Genomic DNA, 23,324 nt, shown 5'->3' with positions numbered 1-23,324 from the left:
GGCTGTCTGGGCCGCAGGACCCCGGGTGCTGGGAAGTGGGGAGCAGGACTGTGTCCATTGCTCCAGAAAGCACGAGGGACGCGATGTAGGAAATGGGCTTCAGTTAGAGCTGGAGAGGGGTTCAGCGAGTCACCCACTTAGGCAGAGAGGAGCCCAGACGGGGGTTCGAAGACCCTGGGGATGGATGCCCACCTGTCAGTCCTGGGTTGTGGGGCATCCATCACCAGGGTCTTGGGGCAGGAGGCTATGGCCCTGACTCCTGGTTTGGGTCTAAACATCCCAAGGAGCTGAGAGCGTAGGGTAGGGGCTGTGCGATCTTTGAAAGGAAGGACACCGCCTGTTACCAAAGGCCAGTGCTGCAGAGCTGGGCTGAAAGCGTGGGGAGTTCCCAGAACCAGCAGACTAGGAACGGAGGAACCGTGTGGGGGCTCTGCTCTGCCGAGCACTGAACCCCCACAGTCATGCAGGGGCTGGAGAAGGGTGAAAGGCAGAGGCAGGAGTCCGCACTTAGGGACCGGTCCGTTCCACATGCTGCTGTCCAGGCTCCTGGGTGGCACTCGCATGGAACATTCCGGAAACACCGATGGGAAGGTCCCAACGTTGGCCCTGACGGACCCGCAGGGGACGCTGAGGCTGTGATCTTCGCCTCACCCAGACAAGGTCGGGCTGCTTCTCACGGGAAAGCGCGTCTGGAGTCCGGGAACGGCCGCTCCTCCTGGGGCCTGTCCAGGGCGCCCTGGGCCTAATCACAGGCTGGGAGAGGCGGGTCGGAGAAGCCCCCGCTCCAGACCCCCGGGGGACCCAGGGCGAGGTCGCCCCAGCACCTCACTTCTGGGGTCTCCCCTTTGCCACGTCGCCAGAGCAAAATTCAAAATCCGCAGTTCTGGCCAATTTCCGGGGCCTCCCGGACACGAACAGCAGCTGAAATCTCAGGACAATGTCATGGAGTGCGGACCGAGAAGAAGCCGTTCGGAACCAGCGCTGCCCCGGATTCTCCCAGGCCTGGCTCGCCGGTGGGGGGACCCCGGCCCTGGTTTGGGGGGGCAGGAACGGGCGGGCGCCCCTGGGGGCCTCTCATTTGTGTGTTGGTCTCGGCCTTGAAATGCAGCGGAGAAAATAAAAAATGAAATAAAAATAGGAGTCAGGTGTCAGAGTCTGATCGGCCAGGCACTGAGGACTGAAGGAATCGCAGAAGCAGCTCCTCTCACCCGGGTCCAGGCCGCGGGGGTCTGCGGGGGCCGCTCCCGACTCTGCCCTTCTGCCCGACCCCGCCCGGGACGCCGCGGCCTCCGAGGCCCCAGGAGCAGGCCCCGCCCCCCCTCCACCCATTTCCCCCCTCCCCGCCCATTCCCCCCCACTCCGCCCATTCCCCCCTCCCCGCCCATTCCCCGCCCTCCGTCGCCCGCCCCTCCCCCGGTCCTCCCCCACCCCCCACCCCCTCCTGCCCTCCTCTCTCCCCTCCCCCTCCCCGCCCCCAGCCCCGCCCCCCCGCGCCCGTGGTCCCGCCGGAAGGACTTGAGCGCCCAGGAGCCGGGAGGCGAACCTGGGACCCGCTGGCCTCGCTCGGTGCGCGCCTCCCTCCCCGCATGGAGCCCGCCGAGCGCTCGCGGGTCCCCAGGTGGGTGGCGCGGGGTGCGGGCGTCCCCGGAGGCTGCGGTCCCCAGGCGGGCCCCCGACCCCCCAGAGGAAACTTCGGGGACGCCGGCCTCCTTCTCTCCGTGTTGCAGGATCGACCCGTACGGATTCGAGCGGCCTGAGGACTTCGACGACGCCGCCTACGAGAAGTTTTTCTCCAGCTACCTGGTCACGCTCACCCGGAGGGCGATCAAGTGGTCCCGGCTGCTGCAGGGCGGGAGCGTCCCCAGGAGCCGGACAGGTGGGTCCCGGGGGCGCAGGTGGGTCCCGAGGGCGCAGGTGGGTCTCGGGGGCGCAGGTGGGTCCCGAGGGCGCAGGTGGGTCCCGGGGGCGCAGGTGGGTCCCGGGGGCGCAGGTGGGTCGGGCTGGGACGGGCGGGGCAAAGTCCGGCCTCCGGGAGCGGAGGGAGGGGAGGAACCTTCCCGGGCAGGTCGGGACGAGGCTGCGGCTCGGAGCTAGGGCAGCCGCAGGGACCTGTTTTCCGGCTTTGAGATGGGCCGGCTGGTCGGACGCGAAGGAGACCCGTCCCTCCCAGAAGGGAGGCAGATCGGGATGGACCAAAACTCGATCCATGCCGGGTGCGGTGGCTCACGCCTGTAATCCCAGCACTTTAGGAAGCCGAGGTGGGCGGATCACCAGAGGTCAGGAGTTTGAGTCCGGCCTGACCAACATGGTGAAACCCCGCCTCTACTAAAATTGCAAAATTAGCCGCGCGTGGTGGCGCACGCCTGTAATCCCAGCTACTCTGGAGGCTGAGGCAGGAGAAGCACTTGAACCCGGGAGGCGGAGGTTGCAGTGAGCGGAGACTGCGCCATTGCACTCCAGCCTGGGCGACAGAGCAAGACTCCATCCTTGGGACGGGACCCACAGGGTCCTGCTCCACCTGCCGCTCCCCCGCGACCCCAGGCCTCCTCCTGCTGCGGTGAGCACTGGCCTGGCCGCCCGCCCACCCGCCTCGGGGTTAGCTGCAGGGCCCCCTCCTCAGGAGCTCTCCAGGCTTCCCTGTGCGGAGGGCACCCCTTCACCTCTGCCTTTCCCAGCACAGCCTCTGCTGCAGTCAAAAACCCTTCCTCCCTGCCGCGAATTTTTCATTCACTGCTCAGTCCTCAGAACCTGCGGCAGTGCCGGGCGACTTCCCTGTGTGTTCAGTGAATGAATGAAGTGCCTGCCTGGGTTGAGGGCTTGGTGGGAGTGTGCCCTGGAGCTAGGAACTCAGATAAGTGGGGTCAAAGGGGAGTCCTGGGGGCTTCCTGAGAAGGGGGATGTGAATGGCAGCTGAGCTTCAAGGGTCGAGCTGTGTGCTCCAGGCCGTAGGACCTGGTGGGGAGGGGCAGAGATGAAGCCAGGGGTCCTGCACCTGGGCGGAGAGTCGGAGGTGTGTGGTGACCACGGCCAGGCACAGAGAAGCCAACTGTTAAAGGCTTTCCAGGCAAGGGATGATAAGATCAATTTTTGCTTTTATTTATTTATTTGAGACAGGGTATCCCTCTGAGTGCAGTGGCACAATCACCACTCACTGTAGCCTTGACCTCCTGGGCTCCAGCCATCCTCCCCCCTTAGCCTTCCATGTAGCTGGGACCACTGGCGCCGCCGCCACTCCAGGCTAATTTTTAAATTTTTTATGGAGATGGAAGCTAATATCCTATATGCTTCCCACAAATGCATCATGTCCCATCCCTGTGGCCTCTGCATGTTCACATGTTTCCAGTGGAACGTGTGTCTTTATTTTTCCTTTTGATTTATTCTTTTTAATTTATTTATTTTTGAGAGAGAGTCTCATTCTGTCACCCAGGCTGGAGTGCGGTGGTGCGATCTGCGCTTGCTACAACCTCCACCTCCTGGGTTCAAGCCATTTTCCTGCCTCAGCCTCCTGAGTACCTGGGATTATAGGTGTGCACCACTATGCCTGGCTAATTTGTTTTTTATTTTTTTTTAATTTTGAGACAGTCTCACTCTGTCACCCAGGCTAGCGTGCAGTGGCGTGATTTCAGCTCACTGCAACCAACCTGTGCCTCCTGGATTCAAGCGGTTTTCCTGCCTCAGCCTCCCAAGTAGCTGGGATTACAGGCACCTACCATCACGCCAGGCTAATTTTTGTATTTTTAGTAGAGACAGGTTTCACCATGTTGGCCAGGCTGGTCTCGAACTCCTGACCTCAAGTGATCCGCCCACCTTGGCCTCCCAAAGTGCTGGGATTACAGGCATGAGCCACTGCGCCTGATTTATTCTTAAAAGTTAACTGGTCTTTTAAAAAGTAAGATAAAAGTATATAAGACATGTGAACTTAAAAAGCATAATTTATGGCCGGGCGCGGTGGCTCAAGCCTGTAATCCCAGCACTTTGGGAGGCCGAGACGGGCGGATCACGAGGTCAGGAGATCGAGACCATCCTGGCTAACACGGTGAAACCCCGTCTCTACTAAAAATACAAAAAACTAGCCGGGCGAGGTGGCGGGCGCCTGTAGTCCCAGCTACTCGGGAGGCTGAGGCAGGAGAATGGCGTGAACCCGGGAGGCGGAGCTTGCAGTGAGCTGAGATCTGGCCACTGCACTCCAGCCTGGGTGACAGAGCGAGACTCTGTCTCAAAAAAAAAAAAAAAAGCATAATTTATGTACATGGTAAACACTTTAATCATACTAAGGGCTACAAAGTGCAACAGGGAGTTTCTGTCCCACCCCTGGCCCCCATCTCCTGTAGAGATGACCAAAGGGGACTGTCCTTCCATCCCCCTCAGGAGCAGAAGTGCATGCTTGGTTCTGCAGTTTGCTTTAAGAGCAGGGGAAGTCCGTGGGAAGTCCTGTGGCTGTGACCTGGAGGTTGGTTACAGCAGAACATCTGAAAGATGTACAGTTGTGCATAAACTTTGTTTTTACAGAAAACACAACTGCACATTCATTCTTCTGTCTTTGCCTTTGTCATTTGGGTCTGTCCTATCGCTCTCTTTTTCTTTGACTAGGGGCTGCTAACTTGGGTCCCCTATTTTCCTTTTTAGGGAACCACTCAGTGCGTTGCCCCCACTTTCCAATATGGATTTGGGAGGGTGTTCTGGCAAGAGCAGGGAAAAGGAAAAAAGCAATCCGGATGCAGAATCCTCCAGATTTTTATTCTTTTCCCCAATCCTTTGCAGTTATTTTCCGCGTAATTCAACAGTTTGTTTTTGCCTTTTTTTTTTTTTTTTTTTTTTTAGTGTTGGTCTCTATCAACTCTTTCTAAAAGTTTCACTTTGTTTTATTGAAGTAACAACTTTCTTCTTTTTGCTTTAATTATTTTTAATCTTTTTTTTTTTTTTTTTTTTTTTTTGAGACAAAGTCTAGCTCTGTCAGTCAGGTGGGAGGGCAGTAGCGCAATCTCAGCTCACTGCAACCTCTGCCTCCCAGGTTCAAGCAATTCTCCTGCCTCAGCCTCCTGAGTAACTGGGATTACAGGCACCTGCCACCACACCCAGGTTCAAGCAATTCTCCTGCCTCAGCCTCCTGAGTAACTGGGATTACAGGCACCTGCCACCACACCCCTCTAATTGTTGTGTTTTTAGTAGAGACGGGTTTTGCCTTGTTGAGCTCCTGAGCTCCAGTGATCCACCCATCTCAGCCTCCCAAAGTGCGGGGAAGACAGGCATGAGCCACCAAGCTGGGCTGATTTATGTAATGTTAACTGGACTATGTAATTATGGTAGCAAGCGTCACTGGATGAATGGGTCTGTGAGCAAATACACCTCTTTGGTCCCCTATGAGCCTCAGCCTGCGGGGTGGGAGCCACAGGGCTGTGGGCCTGTTCTGCAGTGAGTGGGGATGCTGGTGACTCCGGTGGGAGGCTCGTGGAGTCTGTGGTCGCGTGTATCTCTCCTGGTCGGGGTCCCGGTGTGACTGTCAGGGTGCTCATGGGCACTGGCAGAGCCCCAAGTGCAGAGGGTCGGGCATAAAACAGGAGTGGGCAAGTTATTCCAAAAATGGGAGTACAACTTCTTCCTGCCAGGTATTCTGGTCTGACGGTGGTGAAGTTTGTTCTTCTGTTTTTGGAGGATTTTCATGTGCACTTCCCACGTTAAAGTCTCCAGGCACACAATCACCTACCAATCTCAGCATTCCACATGTCTCAAGGGATAGTTATAACGTATTCTGCCTGATCACACTCTTGGTGGGTACAATAAATATTGTATTTTCATTTTTCCATAGCAAATATCCACCAGGAGCCCTTAGGAAGACAACTTCCTCTTCCTCCCTAGAAAGACTAAATGCAACAAACTTAGTCCCATTGAATTCCTATTTCATTCTCCATCTCGAGAAGGGAGGTCTGCGGGGAAGCAGCTTCAGGGCCGTTGGCTTCTTGGAGACCTCCTTCCTGGTGGCTTAGAATATTAACACCACCTAAGTTCAAATTAAATTGAGGAAACATATTTTCAAAGATACACTGAAAAACGGGATTTGCCTCACTTTGTCAGGGTAGACAGATGGATGTCAGTTCTCTGGATGTAGCTTCTTTTTAAAAATTTCCCCACTGTTTTGAATTGATATTTTATACTTCTGCAAACATTAGTGACGCTCTATGGGTTAGCCCTGCCCCTGGGAAAGTGTCAGTCTGTGAGGACAAGTAAACAGTTTTCATTCTTCTATAAAGAAACAGTGTAAATCCAGATAACAAACTTATCAAAAAATCCCAGAATTCTTTGTTCTGTGAAGCTTCTGGGTGTTGCTCCAACGGCCAGAGCTGCTCGGGGACCTCGGGCGCAGGCTTGGTGCCTTCTGTTCACCTTACAGTTGAGGAAACCGAGGCATGCTCGGGGTCTGGAACCTGCAAGTCATAGCGGAGTACAGTGTCTGACTCCAGGGCTGGTGCATTTAACCATTTCGACCTTTCCCTTAAATACAAACTTGATATTATTGTTATTATTTGAGTCAGGGTCTTGCTTTGTCACCCAAACTGGAGGACAGTGGGACGATCATAGCTCACTGCAGCCTAGACAAGCAATCCTCCCGCCTCAGCCTCCAGAGTAGCTGGGACTACAGGTGTGCACCACCATGTCCAGCTAACTTTTAAGATTTTTTTTGTAGAGATGGAGTCTCCTGGGATTACAGGCATGAGCCACTGCACCTGGCCTATCAAATAATTTTCACAATTTACAGTAAAATTCACTCTTATCAGTATATGGTTCTGTGAATCTGGACAAACACACGGCTAGGCAGGCATCACCACAATCAAGATTCTGTCACCTTCAACAATCCTGTCCTTTGAAGTCGGCCCACTGCCCGCATCACTGACCTCCTCCCCATTCCCGTAGTTCAGCCATTTCCATGGTGTTGTCCGTGGAATCATACAGATTGTAGCCTTTGAGTCTGGTTTCTTTCACTCAGTGCATTGGAGATCCATCCAGGACTTTGTATGTGTCAATAGTTCATTCCATTTTATTGCTGAAGTACTTCATTTTGTGGATGAACTGCAATTTTTAAAAATCCCTTCATCAGCTGAAGACATTTGGAATGTGTAAAGCCAACATTATAAACATTCACCTGCAGGTTTTTGTGTGAACTAGCTTTCATTTATCTTGACTGAACACTTTGTGTGGGATCACTGGGTCATATGATAAGTGCATGTTTAACTAACTAGTAAGAAATTACAAACCGTCTTTCCAACGTGGCAGTAAAATTTGGCATTCCCACCACAAACGTGCGCGTGTTCTAATTGCTCCACAGTCTTGCCAGCTCTTCATATTGTTGGTGTTTGTTTATTTTAGTCATTCTTTTGTAGATGGACTATTCTGTCTGCATTCAATTTCCTTTGCACTTTTATCAAAAAGCAAGTGGTTCTGTTTGTGTTGGTCTATTTCTGGATTCCTTTTTATATCCCATTATTCCATTTGTCTAACTTTTCTCCAGTACCACGTTTTCTGTCTTACTGCAGGTTTATAGTAAAGCATAAAATCAGGTAATATGTCTCCTCCAACTTCATCTTCAAAATTGTTTTGGTTCTTTTCACTTTGCATATAAAGTTTAGAATCAGCTTGTCATTGTCTACAAAGTATTTTTTCCTGGAACAGTGATAAGGAGGTGTATATAGGAATCTGTAGATCAACTTTGGAAGAATTGACTTTTTTTTTTTTTTTTTTTTTTTTGAGATGGCGTCTTGCTCTGTAACCTGGGCTGGAGTGCGGTGGCGCGATCCCGGCTCACTGCAAGCTCCGCCTCCCGGGTTCCCACCATTCTCTTGCCTCAGCCTCCTGAGTAGCTGGGACTACAGGAACCCGCCACCATGCCTAGCTAATTTTTTTGTATTTTTAGTAGAGACGAGGTTTCACTGTGTTAGCCAGGATGGTCTCAATCTCCTGACCTCGTGATCTGCCTGCCTCGGCCTCCCAAAGTGCTGGGATTACAGGTGTGAGCCACCACGCCCGGCCAGAATTGACATCTTAATATTGAGCCTTGCCATCCATGAACATGGTATATCTATTAGTTTATTTCAGTCTTATTTGATTTCTTTTGCAGTATTCAGCATTTGGATCCTGCAAATATTTCGTTAGATTTTTACCTAAGTATTTCTCTTTGTATTTTTTGTTGCTATTGTAAATGATGCCAATTTTATTTTTTTATTTTTATGTATTTATTTTTTTGAGATAGAGTCTTGCTGTATCTCCCAGGCTGGAGTGCAGTGGTACAATCTCAGCTCACTGCAACCTCCGCCTCCCAGGTTCAAGAGATTCTCCTGCCTCAGCCTCCCAAGTAGCTGGGATTACAGGTGCCTGCCTCCACGCCTGGCTAATTTTTGTTTTTGTTTTTTTTTTAGTAGAGATGGGGTTTTGCCGTGTTGACCAGGCTGGTCTTGAACTCCATACCTCAGGTGATCCACCTGCCTCGGCCTCCCAAAGTGCTGGGATTACAGGCATGAACCATCACGCCAGGCCCCAATTTTAAATATACGATTTCCAGTTGTTCATTATGAGTTTGTAGAAGTACCACTGGTTTTTGCATGGCCTCTCCTTTCTGCTTCTGTCCCTCTCAGTTAGAACAGTCTCTGCCTGTGCTGGGACTCACCCTCTCCTGCTATTGTTTAGCACAGAATGACCAAGAACTCATTCAGAGCATTCCTGGTCAAGCTGCCCTCTAAGAGTCATGAGACCTACAGCAAACTTTAGTACGAATTGTACTAACTTGGAGGAAAAGTCAGGCTGACTTATTGGTGTCTTTGGTAGAATTTTAAAAATAAAGCAAAACATATTTTTCTGGTTCCTGTAAGCAGTGCGAATAAACCATAAACCAAGTGTACTGAGATGTTCTTGCCTGAACTTGATCCTCCAAATATGTTTCTAAACCAGAAAAGAGGGTTTCTTACGAGGGATTCTTTTTTTTTTTTTTTTTTTTTTTTTTTGAGACAGTGTCACTCTGTCACCAGGCTGGAGTGCAGTGGCATGATCTTGGCTCACTGCAACCTCTGCCTGCCACATTCAGGCGATTCTCCTGCCTCAGCCTCCCGAGTAGTTGGGACTACAGACACAAGCCAGCACGCCCAGCTAATTTTTTTATTTTTAGTAGAGATGGGGTTTCACCATGTTGGCCAGGGTGGTCTCGATCTCTTGACCTTGTGATCCACCCGCCTCCACTTCCCAAAGTGCTGGGATTATAGGCATGAGCCACCACGCCCAGCTAACTTTGGTATTTTTAGTAGAGACAGGGTTTCACCATGTTGACCAGGATGGTCTTGATCTCTTGACCTCAGGTGATCTGCCCACCTCGGCCTCCCAAAGTGCTGGGACTACAGATGTGCGCCACCACGCCCATCTAATTTTTGTATTTTTATTAGAGGATGGGGTTTCACCATGTTGGCCAGGATGGTCTCGATCTCTTGACCTCATGATCCACCCACCTCGACCTCTCCCAAAGTGCTGGGATTCCAGGCGTGAGCCACCACGCCCGGCCCTTAAGAGGGATTCTTTGGCTTTCAGTGGATGGCGTTAGTGTCTGTTTTCTCTCTCTGGGTCTTCCTTCCTTGCCCTTGTATCATTCGTCACGTATTTAGTGAGCTATTATTGCCTCCCAGGTTCTGTTCCAGAGTGGAAGGCCCAGTGGACAGACAAGGGCCTGTCCTTCCAGAGCCTGATTTTCTCAGTAATCACCTAGCACACAATCATCTGCCTATGTCCAGAGGATCATACACTGTGGATCACCTTGGAATTGGAGCTCATAAAATTTTACCCTGTAGTGCTTTTCTTGACTGTAGCCTATGAAGTTATTGTAAGTTTTTATCTGCTAAATGCAGCTGGTGCCTCAGATTTTTTTCTTTTTGTGGCAGCTTATAGAATTTCACAAATTGCATATGCCTTCTTTTCTAAAGTATGGTTTCTTTTAAAATAATGGTTTCTTTTCAAATATGTGCAGGGCCGGGCACAGTGGCTCACACCTGGAATCCCAGCACTTTGGGAGGCCGAGGTGGGTGGATCACAAGGTTAAGAGTTTGAGACCATCCTGGCCAACATGGTGAAATCCTGTCTCTACTAAGAATACAAAAATTAGCTGGGCATGGTGGTGCGTGCCTGTAATCCCAGCTACTTGGGAGGCTGAGGCAGGAGAATTGCTTGAACCCAGGAGGCAGAGGTTGCAGTGAGCTGAGGTTGCACCACTGCACTCCAGCCTGGGCGACAGAACGAGACTCCGTCTCGAAAAAAATAAAATACGTATAGTGTAGTATCAAAGGAAAACAGCAAAACTTTAAAGATTTGCTTTGAAAATTAACTGTTTTGTAGCTTAAGAGCACAGTGTGGCAGCTTTCGACTTAATTAATTCGGATGTTAGTCATGCATATCTTTTCCATCTGCCTAAGAAATTACTCAGTATTACTAATGAAGATAGCTCATGGCTTTTGGCTTCTGTCCCTATATGTTTATTAGAAAATACTAATTTTAGAAAATTACTAATTACTTTTTCACATTTTTATTGTCAATTAAAATATCCTCACAAAATGGAGTAGCTTTCAATGTATAGAGATAACTGCACAAGGAGGACAGTGACGTCTGCCACTAAAACCGTGGTCTCCCAGCTGTGGTGTGTCCCACCTGAGGTGCTCACAGCTGAGTCCAACCAACGCCCTTGTTCTCAGCTTGGCCTCTCACTGTTTTGCCCCTTTGCTGCTCCTCTGCACAGCTCTTGGGGAGCTTTCCAGGGCAGCCGTCTGACCGCGGCTCTGTTTCCTGACTACCTGCATGGGATGGCAAAGTGGGGGTGGGGGTGGTTCTGTAGCCAGTCTGATTTGTGCGCTGTTGAGAGGGGGAGGAGAGCAGAATTTTTGAAGGAGTATATGTACCAGTTTTGGTGGAGATGGATGAAGTTCTGGGTCTCTTTAATATTCGATTTAAGAAGGTAAGTGGTGAGAGCGGAAAGTGTGGTGGGAATGTGTGGGCCCTGCAGGCCTCTGTCCAGCTCACACGCTGTCTGTCCTCTCGGCCTTCAGTGAAACGCTATGTCCGGAAAGGGGTCCCACTGGAGCACCGTGCCCGCGTCTGGATGGCGCTGAGTGGGGCCCAGGCTCAGATGGACCAGAATCCCGGCTACTATCACCGGCTTCTCCAGGGAGAGAGAAACCCCAGGCTGGAGGATGCCATCAGGACAGGTGAGGCAGCGGGGATCAGGCTCTGGCACAGGGCCTGGGGTCAGAAGGAACTGGTTTCCACCCAGTGTCTAGTCTCAGTTTCCAGGAGTGAGTGGTGCGTCTGCTGGTTTTAACTTAAAGTTACGTCTTCCTCCATGAAAGAATCAAAACTGAAGCCTGGCCGGGCGCGGTGGCTCAAGCCTGTAATCCCAACACTTTGGGAGGCCGAGACGGGCGGATCACGAGGTCAGGAGATCGAGACCATCCTGGCTAACACGGTGAAACCCCGTCTCTACTAAAAAATACAAAAAACTAGCCGGGCGAGGTGGCTGGCGCCTGTAGTCCCAGCTACTGGGGAGGCTGAGGCAGGAGAATGGCGTAAACCCGGGAGGCGGAGCTTGCAGTGAGCTGAGATCCGGCCACTGCACTCCAGTCCGGGTGACAGAGCGAGACTCCGCCTCAAAAAAAAAAAAAAAAAGAAAAATTGGTTAACCTAAATTGAGTAATTAGATTTTTAGAAAGTACATCTGCCCTTCTGATTTTAACAGTTTTTGAGAAATACACACTTAAACACAATATACTTAATTTTTAAAAACCCAGTGGCTTTAAAGTGCCGTGAGGTTAGAAAGACTTGGGAGGGTGAGGACGTGGTGCATCCTGCTGCCCTTCCTGGGGGTCTCCTGTCCACAGGGCTGAGCCAATGGGGAGGGGCTACCCAGGCTGGGGGCTGGGGCTGCCAGGGAGAGGCTGACCGCAGAGTGATTGCCGCCAAAGGTCTCCAAGCAGATGCACAGCCTGGCGGCCAGAAACGCTGATTCAGGTTGGGAAGAGGAGAGCTTGAGTGCAGTGGGGAGGGGGTGCATAGTCAAACAGAGCACTGCTGTCTGAAAAATGAGTTTAAAGTCTCTGTTTTGTGTTTTTTGGATGATTAATATGTTTTTTTTTTGAGACAGGTGTCACTCCGTTACCCAGACTGGAGTGTAAGTATAGTAGGGCAGTCACAGTGAGTGCTTACTGCAGCCTTGACCTACCAGGCTCAAGTGATCCTCCTGCCTCAGCCACCCGCGTAGCTGGAAGTGATCAGGACCACAGGTGTGCACCACCACACCTGGCTCATTTTTTTAATTTTTATTTTATTATTTTATTTATTTATTTTTTTTTTTTGAGACAGAGTCTCGCTCTGTGGCCCAGGCTGGAGTGCAGTGGCACGATCTTGGCTCACTGCAAGCTCTGCCTCCCGGGTCACGCCATTCTCCTGCCTCAGCCTCCCGAGTAGCTGGGACTACAGGCGCCGCCACCACGCCCAGCTAGTTTTTTTGTATTTTTTTAGTAGAGACGGGGTTTCACCGTGTTAGCCAGGATGGTCTCGATCTCCTGATCTCGTAATCCGCCCGTCTTGGCCTCCCAAAGTGCTGGGATTACAGGCGTGAGCCACTGCGCCCGGCCAATTTTTATTTTTTTGCAGAGATGGGGTTTTGGTTTTGAACTCCTGGGCTCTGAGGATTCTCCCTCCTTCACCTCCCAAAGTGCTGAAGTTACAGGAGGGAGTCACTCGCCTGGCTGAATCTTTCTTTCAATTATGGTAAAATATGCCTAATATAAAATTTACCATTTCATTTTCCCAAGCTGAAGCTCTGTCCCCATTGTCAAGCACCACCCCCGTGTCCTTGCCCAGCCCCTGACACCCCACTGTGCACTCGTCTCTGTGGTTTGGCAACTCCAGGGTCACATAAGAGGAGTCCTGTGGGTTGCGTTCTGTGCGACTGGTGTCCTTTTCCTCGCTTCAGTCCTCAGGGATCCTCTGTGCTGCATCTCGTGTGAGAATTTCCTCCTTCTTTAAGAGTGAATAATATTCCACGCATGGGCAGACAACATTTTGTTCATTTATCCACCTGTCAGTGGACCCCTGGGCTCTCCTGCCGCATGGCTGTTGTGGGTGGCACGGCCGTGAGCCTGGGTATGTGGATTCTTCTGGGTCCCTGCTTTCAGCTGTGGGCTCCTACCCAGAGTGTGGGGCTGCTGGATCCATGGCAGTTATGTGCTTAGTCATTGGAGGCACCTGGTCAGTTGTCTTTCGGGAGCCATGCAGTGGATGGTCCAGCCCCACAGAGCCAATGCCAGGCCACGCAGTGCAGACAGAAAGCTCCCATGCTCTTCCATCTCCACAGTGGAGATGGAGCCATCTCCTTTCCCACAGGATGCTATCAAAACATATCAAGACGCTTAGCATGATGGCACACGCCTGTAATCCCAGCACTTCGGGAAGCTGAGGCAGGCAGATTATTTGAGCTCAGGAGTTCAAGACCAGCCTGGCTAACACGGCAAAACTCCGTTTCTACAAAACAATACGTAAATTAGCCCAGGCATGGTGGTGTGTGCCTGTAGTCTCAGCTACTCAGGAGGCTGAGGTGGGAGGATCACTTGAGCCCTGGAGGTCGAGGATGCAGTGAGCCGTGATTGCACCACTGCACTCCAGCCTGGGTGACAGAGTGAGACCCTATGTCAAAAAATATATATATATGGAAAAACTCAATAAAAATATTACATAGACATGAACACAGCTGGTCACTCTAGTCTGAAATAGCAAAAATACTAACTTCCCCTTGACTGATTCCAGTTTTTGGAATGTTTAGAATTCCATTAAAAAAAAATGCTCTTTTGTAAGAAAACACACAATGAAAAATAATGTGCTCTGAGGCATTGAACTAATGTTCGCCCAAATCTAGTTTTTTGTAAGCAAAGACAAGGCCTGGGGCCAGAGGTCGGAAACAGACTCACAGTGTTTTGCAGCCGTTGTGGAGAGACCATAGGCGGTTGGGTTCCTCCAGGGTGGGGTGTGTGCGCACATCTCAGCATCACGGCTGGCGGGGGCTGCTGTGAGTCAGTCTGGGAACCGGCCGTCCGCTGGTGACCGCGTGGGGTGCCTGGTGAACACCCTCTAACGGATATAGGGCCAGTGGGAGCAGAAACCAGTGGAGTTGTCAAGCCGGCATTATCCTTCCTGCTCGGCTTGCGTCCGGGGTTAACGTGGAGGTCAGCTTCAGTGAGGCCTGGCACTGGGTCAGCGTGAGGCTTGGTTAGTCTCGGGGACCCATGTGGTATCCGGATTCCCCGGCACTAGACAGCTTGTCCAGGGCCACTGTCCTGCCAAGAGATGCCTGGGCTGGACAGTGGGGGGACTGGTGCCGAGGAAGGAAGAGGCCGGCAGGGATGCCTCCTGCACACACAAGCCGACAACGCGAGGTTTATTCAGTTCTCAGTTGTCAGCTCTCAGCTGTGTCCTTTATCTCTGAGGAGTCTCAGTTTATTCTGTCTCCTTCTGTTTTGGATCTTCGGAAATAGGAAAGTGTCCCAAAGTTTTGTGGGCATTTCTCTCCACCTGTCACCCTGGGTCCTCGAGGCAGAGTTGCCTCCACTATGCGCAAGGTGCGAGGTGCAGGAGGCCTGTGCTGGGGACTGGGAGGAGACGGGCATCGAGGAAGGAGCACCGTGGCCTGGCCACCAGCTCTGGGGTTGCTCTGCTGTCCCTGACTCTGCGGGAAGGACGGTTGGGGCCCCTCCACCCCGAGTCCAGGATCACCCCCTCCTTCCTGGCCCAGCGAGCCTGTCGCTCTGGCTGTGTTGAGTCTGCCGTGCGGCCAGGGTGAAAACCAGTCCATAAGTCCCAGGTGGAAGCCAGGCGGCCCCCCTTGGGGCAGCTGGAGGGGTGGGAGGCTTGTGGAGCAGAAACCCGTGGGTGATTCCTTCTCAATTTCCCGCAGACCTGAACCGGACCTTCCCTGACAATGTGAAGTTTCGGAAGACCACGGACCCCTGCTTGCAGAAGACCCTGTACAATGTGCTGCTGGCATATGGGCACCATAACCAGGGAGTGGGCTACTGCCAGGTGAGCCTCAGGACCTTTTGACGCAAGCATGAGGTGGCTGTGACGACGGGTCTGTCCACAGCTGCAGGCTCGGCAGTGACGGCTTCATGTCTCTGTCAACAATGTTCATGAATTCCACATCCTGATGCCCCATTGAGGCTCGGACACCATTTGCCAGCAGGGAGGACAGGGAGCAGCAGCTGACGACCTCGTTTCAGCCTCAGGCAGCGGGAGGAGAATCAGTGAGCACGAGACACAGAGGGCGAGTGCTGTGGGGTGCGTGTGTGCTGTGGGAAACGTGTGCTGTGGGGCGTGTGCTATGGGGCATGTGTTGGGCGCATGTGTGCTGTGTTGGGTGCGTGTGCTGTGGGGTGTGTGTTGCGGGGCATGTGTGTGCTGTGGGAAATGTGTACTGTGGGGCGCGTGTGTTGTGGGGCACGTGTGCTGTGGGATATATGTGCTGTGGGGTGCGTGTGCTGTGGGATATATGTGCTGTGGGGTGCGTGTGCTGTGGGATATGTGTGCTGTGGGGTGCGTGTGCTGTGGGGTGCGTGTGCTGTGGGGTGCGTGTGCTATGGGGTACGTGTGCTGTGGGATATATGTGCTGTGGGGTGCGTGTTCTGTGGGGTGCATGTGGTATGCCATGGGGCGTGTGTGCTATGGGATATGTGAACTATGGGGCATGTGTGCTGTGGGGTACGTGTGCTGTGGGGTGCGTGTGCTGGAAAGCTTGTGTACTATGGGGCATGTGTGCTATGGGATATGTGTGCGGTGGGGTGCATGTACTGTGGGGTGTGTGTGCTGTGAGCTGTGTGTTGTCCTCTGAGGCCACTCCCAGAGTGTCTGCTGTCTACACTGTCATCCCCCGGCTGGCTCCGTGGTGTGAACCAGCAGGTGTGGTTGGGAGAGTCCTTGCGCCTCCTGGAGGCCACCTAGCTGGGTGCATATTAAGGGCATTGCTCTTAGTAACTGGTGGAGCGAACAGGCCAGAATTGGGGGCAGCCAGGAGCCGTGCAGTCTCCCAGCCTGTGTGTGCCCTGCCTGGGCCTTTTGCCGGTGGTGCTGTTCCAGTCTCTCTGAGCTCGCTGAGGGCAGGGCAGGCATCTGGGCAGGGCTGGCCTCCACGATGGTTTCCAGGTGCACACATGGCCTGTGACTGCCTGTGAGTCCCAGTGGCTGGGAGCCTGGAGCCCACGGCTGCCACCGGGATTGAAGAGTGCTTTCCTGGCATTTCAGGTCATGTGCTTCACAGGCTTCTAGGGGTTGTGGCTTAAATTTTTCTAGGAGGACGGGGAAGGACATTGTCGCGATGGGTGGTTCGAACCCAGCAGGCCCAGTGGTGCCACCAGAAACTTCCTGTAGGAGCCAGGCATGCAGCAACCAGAAAACGCAGTTTGAGTGAACGTTTGCGGGAGTGTGGAGCCCCTGCCTGGACAGCCCTGGGCCTGGCCCCTGGCAGAGTGAATGCTCCCAAGGAGAAAGGGTGGACGTGTGCGTGAGGAACGCCCTGTGACAGGCCAGCAGCAGAGCCACAGGACCGCGCCGTCCTCACCCGCTGCTCCGCATGCTGCGCATGTGCAGCTCTGTAGCGGGCAGGCAGTGCTGTGTCAGGTGAAGCTGGGAGAGTCCCTCCTTTGCAGACAGAATTCCTGCCATTCCTTGCTTTTATGACTGTCCAGGAGCAAGAATTTGGCCTTCTGGAGTTGAGGTAGAGTGGGCAAGAAACCCTCTACATCATTCTATTTACTACTCCTTTGCGTTTTAAAAACAGCTTTACTAAAATGCAAACACCAGCCTGGGCAAGGTGGCAAGACCCCATCTCTACAAAATATGTTAAAAAATTAGCCAGGTGTTGTGGCACACGCCTGTGGTCCCAGCTACTCAAGGGGCTGAGGTGAGAGGGTCGTTGGGGCCTGGGAGGTCAAGCCTGCAGTGAGCCATGATCGCACCCTACACTCCAGCCCGGGCAACAGAGCAACACCTTGTCTCAAAAAAAGCGAGAAACAAACCAAAAAAACACCAAAAAAAACACCACCCACCTGGGGGCCCTTTCCTGTCATCGTGCACTGTGGGAGGTCAAGGCAGGAGGGTTACTTGCTTGAGGCCAAGAGTTCAAGGCCAGCCTGGGCAATATAGCAAGACCCCCATCTCTATTCTGTTTTTTTTTTTTTTTTTTTTTTGAGGCAGAGTCTTGCTCTGTTGTCCAGGCTGGAGTGCAGTGGCACAATCTCGGCTCACTGCAAGCTCCGCCTCCCGGGTTCACGCCATTCTCCTGCCTCAGCCCCCCGAGTAGCTGGGACTACAGGCGCCCGCCACAGCACCCGGCTAATTTTTTGTATTTTTAGTAGAGATGGAGTTTCACTGTGTTAGCCAGGATGGTCTTGATCTCCTGACCTTGTGATCTGCCTGCCTTGGCCTCCCAAAGTGCTGGGATTACAGGCGTGAGCCACCGCGCCAGACCCCAAGACCCCATCTCTATTCTTTTTTTTTTTTTTTTTTTTGAGACGGAGTCTTGCTCTGTCGCCCAGGCTGGAGTGCAGTGGCCAGATCTCAGCTCACTGCAAGCTCCGCCTCTTGAAAAACAAACCACAGACACAATGTTACATACTAACAGAATGCCAGAGCTCAGCTGGCATTTGGAACCTACAGGCACATATGTACATGTGTGTGCGTAGATGTGCACCTGTTAGCTTGCTGTGGGCCCCTAAGGAAACACCGCAGCCTGGTAAACAGTGGAAACGAATTCTCTCTTGGCTCTGGAGGCTGTGCATCTGAGGTCGCGGCGTCTGCGGTGTGTGAGGTCACAATGTCTGCACGGTGGGTTGTTTCGGAGGCTGTGACAAAGGGACTGTCCCAGGCCTCACTCTGACTCTGCTGGTTCCTGGCAGTCCTGGGTGCCCTTCGGTGGGCAGCGTCACTACTCCAGTCTCTGCCTCCATCTCCGCGTGTGTTCTCCTGTGTGTGCCTGTGTCTAAAGCTCTGCCTAAGACAAGAACACCAGGCTTGGATTAGGGCCCACCAACTCCTCCATGACCCCATCCGTAATGACATCTGCAACAGTCCTTTTCCCAAACAAGGTACCAATCTGAGGTACTAGGGGTTAGGACTTCAACAGCTGAATTTTGGGGCGGGGGACACAGTTCAATGCGTAGCAGACGTGTAGAGTTACACAATGCACAAAGGGTCTCGCTCTGTCACCCAGGCTGGAATGCAGTAGTGTAATCTTGGCTCACTGAGCCTCAACCTCCTGTGCTTGAGCGGATCCTCACTTTGGCCTCCTGAGTGACTGGGACCACAGGTGCACCACCACGCCCAGGTAATTTTTGTATGTTTTGTAGAGATCGGGGTCTTGCCATGTTGCCCAGCCTGGTCTTGAACTCCTGAGCTCAGGTGATCCTCCTGCCTCTACCTCTCACAGTGCTGGGATCCCCCACTGTGCCTGGCCATGTTCTGCTTTTTCTCCACGATGATCACCCACCTGTGTCCACTCTCCACATTGTCGCCCTCTCCCAGGACCAGTAGCACTGTCCGCTCGCAGGGGTCCGTTCTCAGCAACAGAGGTCCCCCCGGGTCCGCTCAGCCACAGAGGTCTTCCCAGCATTTCCGTCATCAGCTCAAAGCAGTTGGTTCTTCCCAGAGCTTCCATTGTCATCTTCTGGAACATGATCTTCTCTGCACTGGTTACTTTTGCTTTTTGAGTCAAACTCTTAGGGTCTGTTTTTAAGGGGAGGTCCAGGTCGAAGGATGTGTAAGGCCGCATGCCTGTCCACCAGTGCTTTGTATCCAGGTGAACAGCGCCACATCCCTGTGTGACTGAAGCCCCTGTATTCCTGCCAGCATCACTCTCTGTGGCTCCCCCGCCGCACTTCCGATCACGTGAATTGATCTTGTTGGTTGGCAGAAGCTGGATTCTTTTCCCTTATTACTAGAGAAATATTTACTTTAGAAATTACAGATGAGTGACAGGAGAATTTCAGTTGTGTAAAACGCAGTCACCTGGAAATGGCACTGACTCACGACTGCGAAGCCCCCAGGGTCTGGGGCTGCCCTCGATGGAGAGGGTCACATATGTGATGTTTGAGGCGGCACCCCTTTGGCAGGTGTGCACATGGATTTCCCGAAAGGGTCTCCACCACGAAATTCTCCCAACACCCACGTGTCAGAACATGTTCCTTACGGTTTTTATAAAATGTGGTCATTGGTATAGTTTTCTCTCTGGTAGACAGTTTCATGCTGTTGATATATAGTAATTTCTTTAGAAACCAATGGTAAGTTATGTTTTTTTATCACAAGGTTACCATTAGTGGATGAGTCTTTGATTTTAGTATTCAGGATTTCTTTAAACTTTTTTTTTTCTTTTTCTTTTTCTTTTCTTCACGTAAGCTTGACTAAACACATTACTAGACGGTAGGTATTTAGTGACTCTAGAGTTCTACTAAAGGATCATTCTGGAATTATGCAGGTTTTAGGGAAAAGCACGAGAAATGGAAACTGGGTAGTTAGTAGCTGAATGATTGCAGAATCGTGTGGAGGCTTAAAACTCAATGTGAATTTCTGTTTCTCATTTTTCTAATTTCAGGGAATGAATTTTATAGCGGGATATCTGATTCTTATAACGAATAATGAAGAAGAATCTTTTTGGCTGTTAGACGCTCTTGTTGGAAGAATACTACCTGGTATGTTGAAAATTCCTGCGCTGTGCCTGAACTGTCCTGTTTCTGGTGCTGCCAAAGTGATTCCGCTGAGAAATCAAGATTTAATTAAAACATGGTTGAATGGTCTGGGAGTTGAGGTTAAAATCTTTTTTTTTGAGACAGAGTCTCGCTCTGACGCCCAGGTTAGAGTGCAGTGGCATGATCTTGGCTGACTGGAACCTCTGCCCCTGGGTTCAAGTGATTCTCCTGCCTCAGCCTCCCAAGTAGCTGGGATTACAGGTGTGTGCCACCACGCCTGGCTAATTTTGTATTTTTAGTAGAGACGGGGTTTCACCGTGTTGGTCAGGCTGGTCTCAAACTCCTGACCCCAGGTGATCCGCCCGCCTCGGCCTCCCAAAGTGCTGGAATTACAGGCATGAGCCACCGTGCCTGGCCAAAAATCTTTTTGCAGTAAAAAAAAAATGTCTTTGAAACTGAGTTGAAGGGGAGAAACCCATGTAAGTGACCAGGTCCCGGCTGCAGCGGCTGTTGCTCCTGGGCCAGCAGAGGGCCTTCTGTGCTGTCTTGACCCTTGTGGGCAGCTGGGGCTGCGTGGTTGGCTCACCCCCTCCTCAGCTGGTAACTTCTGTGTCTGTTGAGGGCCACAGTGTAGCTTGTACTGATCACAGAATCTCTGAGAGGCTGTCTTGGTTTCATGTGTGTATTTGTTACTGAGTTTGTGAATACTAGCAAGAGCCCAATAATTGTGCTATGTATATCCATAGTTACTTTTTAAGTAAGTACTTACTTTTTAAGGTGAAAACTATTCTTTTCAAACCTTTCCACTTTTCTATGTATTAATGTTTAATTATTTAATAATTAAAATGGGCCGGGCGCGGTGGCTCAAGCCTGTAATCCCAGCACTTTGGGAGGCCGAGACGGGCGGATCACAAGGTCAGGAGATCGAGACCATCCTGGCGAACACAGTGAAACCCCGTCTCTACTAAAAAAAAAAAATACAAAAAAACTAGCCGGGCGAGGTGGTGGGTGCCTGTAGTCCCAGCTACTTGGGAGGCTGAGGCAGGAGAATGGCGGGAACCCGGGAGGCAGAGCTTGCAGTGAGCTGAGATCCGGCCACTGCACTCCAGCCTGGGCAACAGAGCAAGACTCCGCCTCAAAAAAAAAAATAATAATAATAATAATAATAATAATTAAAATGTATTTATTAGTAAGTTATCCACGGGTTATAGTAAAGGCCAGTGCAGACGATGGGCTGCAGGCTCAGGTCACTTGGGAAGAGAAGTTGAGGAGCAGTCGGGCAGGCAGGACCTGGAGCTGAGACCACTCTGCCCTTCCCCAGCCTGGCTGTGGTGCTGGGTCAAGGGGCTGCGTGTTCATCCTATAGGGCAGAGGAGACGTGAGGGGCAGCCGGGCCAGTCCCCAGTGTTTGCAGCCTGGGGGCGGTGTGGCTCCAGCTCCTGCCTGGTGAGCGCACGGTGTGTGTCAGGTTCCCGCTGAGCTGTGCTCGTCCTCAGGACAGTCACACCACGCAGACAGTCACCCACCCCATTTCCAGGGTGAGGACACCGAAGGCCGGGAGAGTTTGCATGCTGGCCTGACCACCGCTGTACGTGGCCGAGCCTGGTTCAGATCCTGGCTGGGTGACTCACAAACCATCGTGTGTGTCCTCACGGACGGGGCGAAGCTCAATGCATCGTTAAGGGCAGGGAGGAATCAGTGCCACCCTCAACCCAAGGCCACAGAAATGGAGATGCCAGAGGCCAGCCTGACAGAGCCGCCCCAGAGGAAGGGAGCCCCGCAGAGCTCCCGGGAGCAGGAAGAGCCGTTCGCCCGGCTGGAGGCCGGACCTGGTGCAGCAGCAGCAGCAGGCAGAGCCTCGTGGGGCGGAAAGGATGCCGACTGTCTCAGCTCAGCTCGGTGAACGCCTGGACCAGGTGGAATGGTGAAACTAGAGGCAGATGGAGTTAGGCAGGACGTGGAAACAGGTTCACAACCTGCTTCAGTGATGTCCAAGCACAAATCACAGCGAATCTTCCCATCCGTGGGCCATGCAATTCTTTTCACCACATTTTTGTTGAAAACCTATCGTGTTCTGGGCACTGTTCAGGGGTGTGGGAAACATAGGGGAGCACACACGAGTTCTGTCTTTGTGGGGGGCAGACCCCAAGCAGCGGCAGGTGAGAGCTCAGGTCGGAGGGCTCAGTGCCAACCTAGAGAGCAGGGCAGGCCCCGCCGTGCTGGTGTGATGGACAGATGCATTTTCAGTCCATAAGACGTCATTTCCGATACTCATTATGAGATTAAGTTGAACAAAACTGCAATGCAAATAGGTCTGGATTCAAAAAGAAAAGAAAGTATAAAAACTAAACTTTTAGGATTATGGGAGGAAAAGGGGTTATTCCGATCCCGGCAGAGCTCTCCCAGCGGCAGAGAAAAAAGGCAAATATACGTCCTTCTCTAAGTTATAGTGACCGACGTAGGTCGTTTCAGTGCCACGGTCATCCTGCTCTAATATCCGTCCCTCTCTAAGTTACAGTTACCCAAACTAGGTCATTTCAGTGCCACTGTTATCCTGCTCTTAATTGCTGCTTTTTAAGTTATACAAGAAATACACAGACATATTCTCGTTTCAGAAGTTCAAAAAATACAGAACTTTTTATAGAATAAAAAGTGACAGCCAGGAGCAGTGGCTCGCACCTGTAATCCTAGCACTTTGGGAGACTGAGGCGGGCAGTTAGGAGTTCAAGACCAGCCTGGCCAACAGGGCAAAACACCATCTCCACTGAAAATATAAAAATTAGCCAGGTGTGGTGGCGGGCGCCTGTAATCCCGGCTACTCAGGAGACTGAGACACAAGAATCAGCTTGAACCTGGGAGGCTGAGGTTGCAGTGAGCTGAGATCACACCACTGCACTCAGCATGGGAGACAGAGCGAACCTCTATCTAAAAAAGAAAAAAAAAAAACAAAAAACAAGGCCAGGCAGAGTAACTCACATATAATCCCAGCATCTGGGAGGACACAAGGTGGGAGGATCCCTTGAGCCCAGAAGTTCGAGACCAGCCTGGGCAACAAAGTGAGACCCCTCCCATCTCTACTAAAAATAAAAATTTAAATAAAAGTGATGACCTGCCTTCACTAGCACATCCCCATTTACCTTCCACTCAGAGGTAACTGTTATCATCAGTCTGATGTATGTATTTCAGGGTTTTTATAGACCCATATAAACATACATGAAAGACTGAAAATTAGTGACACAGAAACAGAGAAGCAAAAGAAAAGATAAACTGAGACAAAAATCTGGTTCTCTGGGAAAACTGATAAATAGTCAAACCTCTGGCAAGACGGATAAGAAAAAAATGTAGCCGGGCATGGTGGCTCACGCCTGTAATCCCAACACTTTGGGAGGCTGAGGCAGGAGGATCACCTGACATCAGGAGTTCGAGACCAGCCTGACCAACATGGTGAAACCCCATCTCTACTAAAAATACAAAAATTAGGCTGGGCGCGGTGGCCCAAGCCTGTAATCCCAGCACTTTGAGAGGCCAAGACGGGTGGATCACGAGATCAGGAGATGGAGACCATCCTGGCTAACACGGTGA

General features: G+C 51.7%; 1 protein-coding gene across 2 annotated transcripts in view; it reads left to right on the top strand.

Annotated features, from left to right (window-relative positions):
* The first annotated feature begins 1,497 nt into the window (after window positions 1-1,497).
* The window catches only part of GRTP1 (growth hormone regulated TBC protein 1), a 38,868-nt gene continuing 17,041 nt past the window's right edge, over window positions 1,498-23,324 (top strand). The window contains exons 1-6 of one of the 2 annotated variants that reach the window (XM_010368915.2): window positions 1,498-1,618; window positions 1,728-1,876; window positions 11,067-11,225; window positions 12,158-12,184; window positions 14,966-15,090; window positions 19,649-19,745. In XM_010368915.2, the coding sequence (XP_010367217.1) occupies window positions 1,587-1,618; window positions 1,728-1,876; window positions 11,067-11,225; window positions 12,158-12,184; window positions 14,966-15,090; window positions 19,649-19,745 (589 nt within the window). In that variant the 5' untranslated portion in view covers window positions 1,498-1,586. The remainder of the gene's footprint in view (window positions 1,619-1,727; window positions 1,877-11,066; window positions 11,226-12,157; window positions 12,185-14,965; window positions 15,091-19,648; window positions 19,746-23,324) is intronic. The other variant, XM_010368924.2, reaches the window with a different exon arrangement.

The sequence above is a fragment of the Rhinopithecus roxellana genome, chromosome 18 (genome assembly GCF_007565055.1).
Source record: "Rhinopithecus roxellana isolate Shanxi Qingling chromosome 18, ASM756505v1, whole genome shotgun sequence".
Lineage (NCBI taxonomy): Eukaryota > Metazoa > Chordata > Mammalia > Primates > Cercopithecidae > Rhinopithecus > Rhinopithecus roxellana.
Note: the sequence above shows the minus strand (reverse complement) of the source record. Positions and strands in the feature narration are given on the sequence as shown.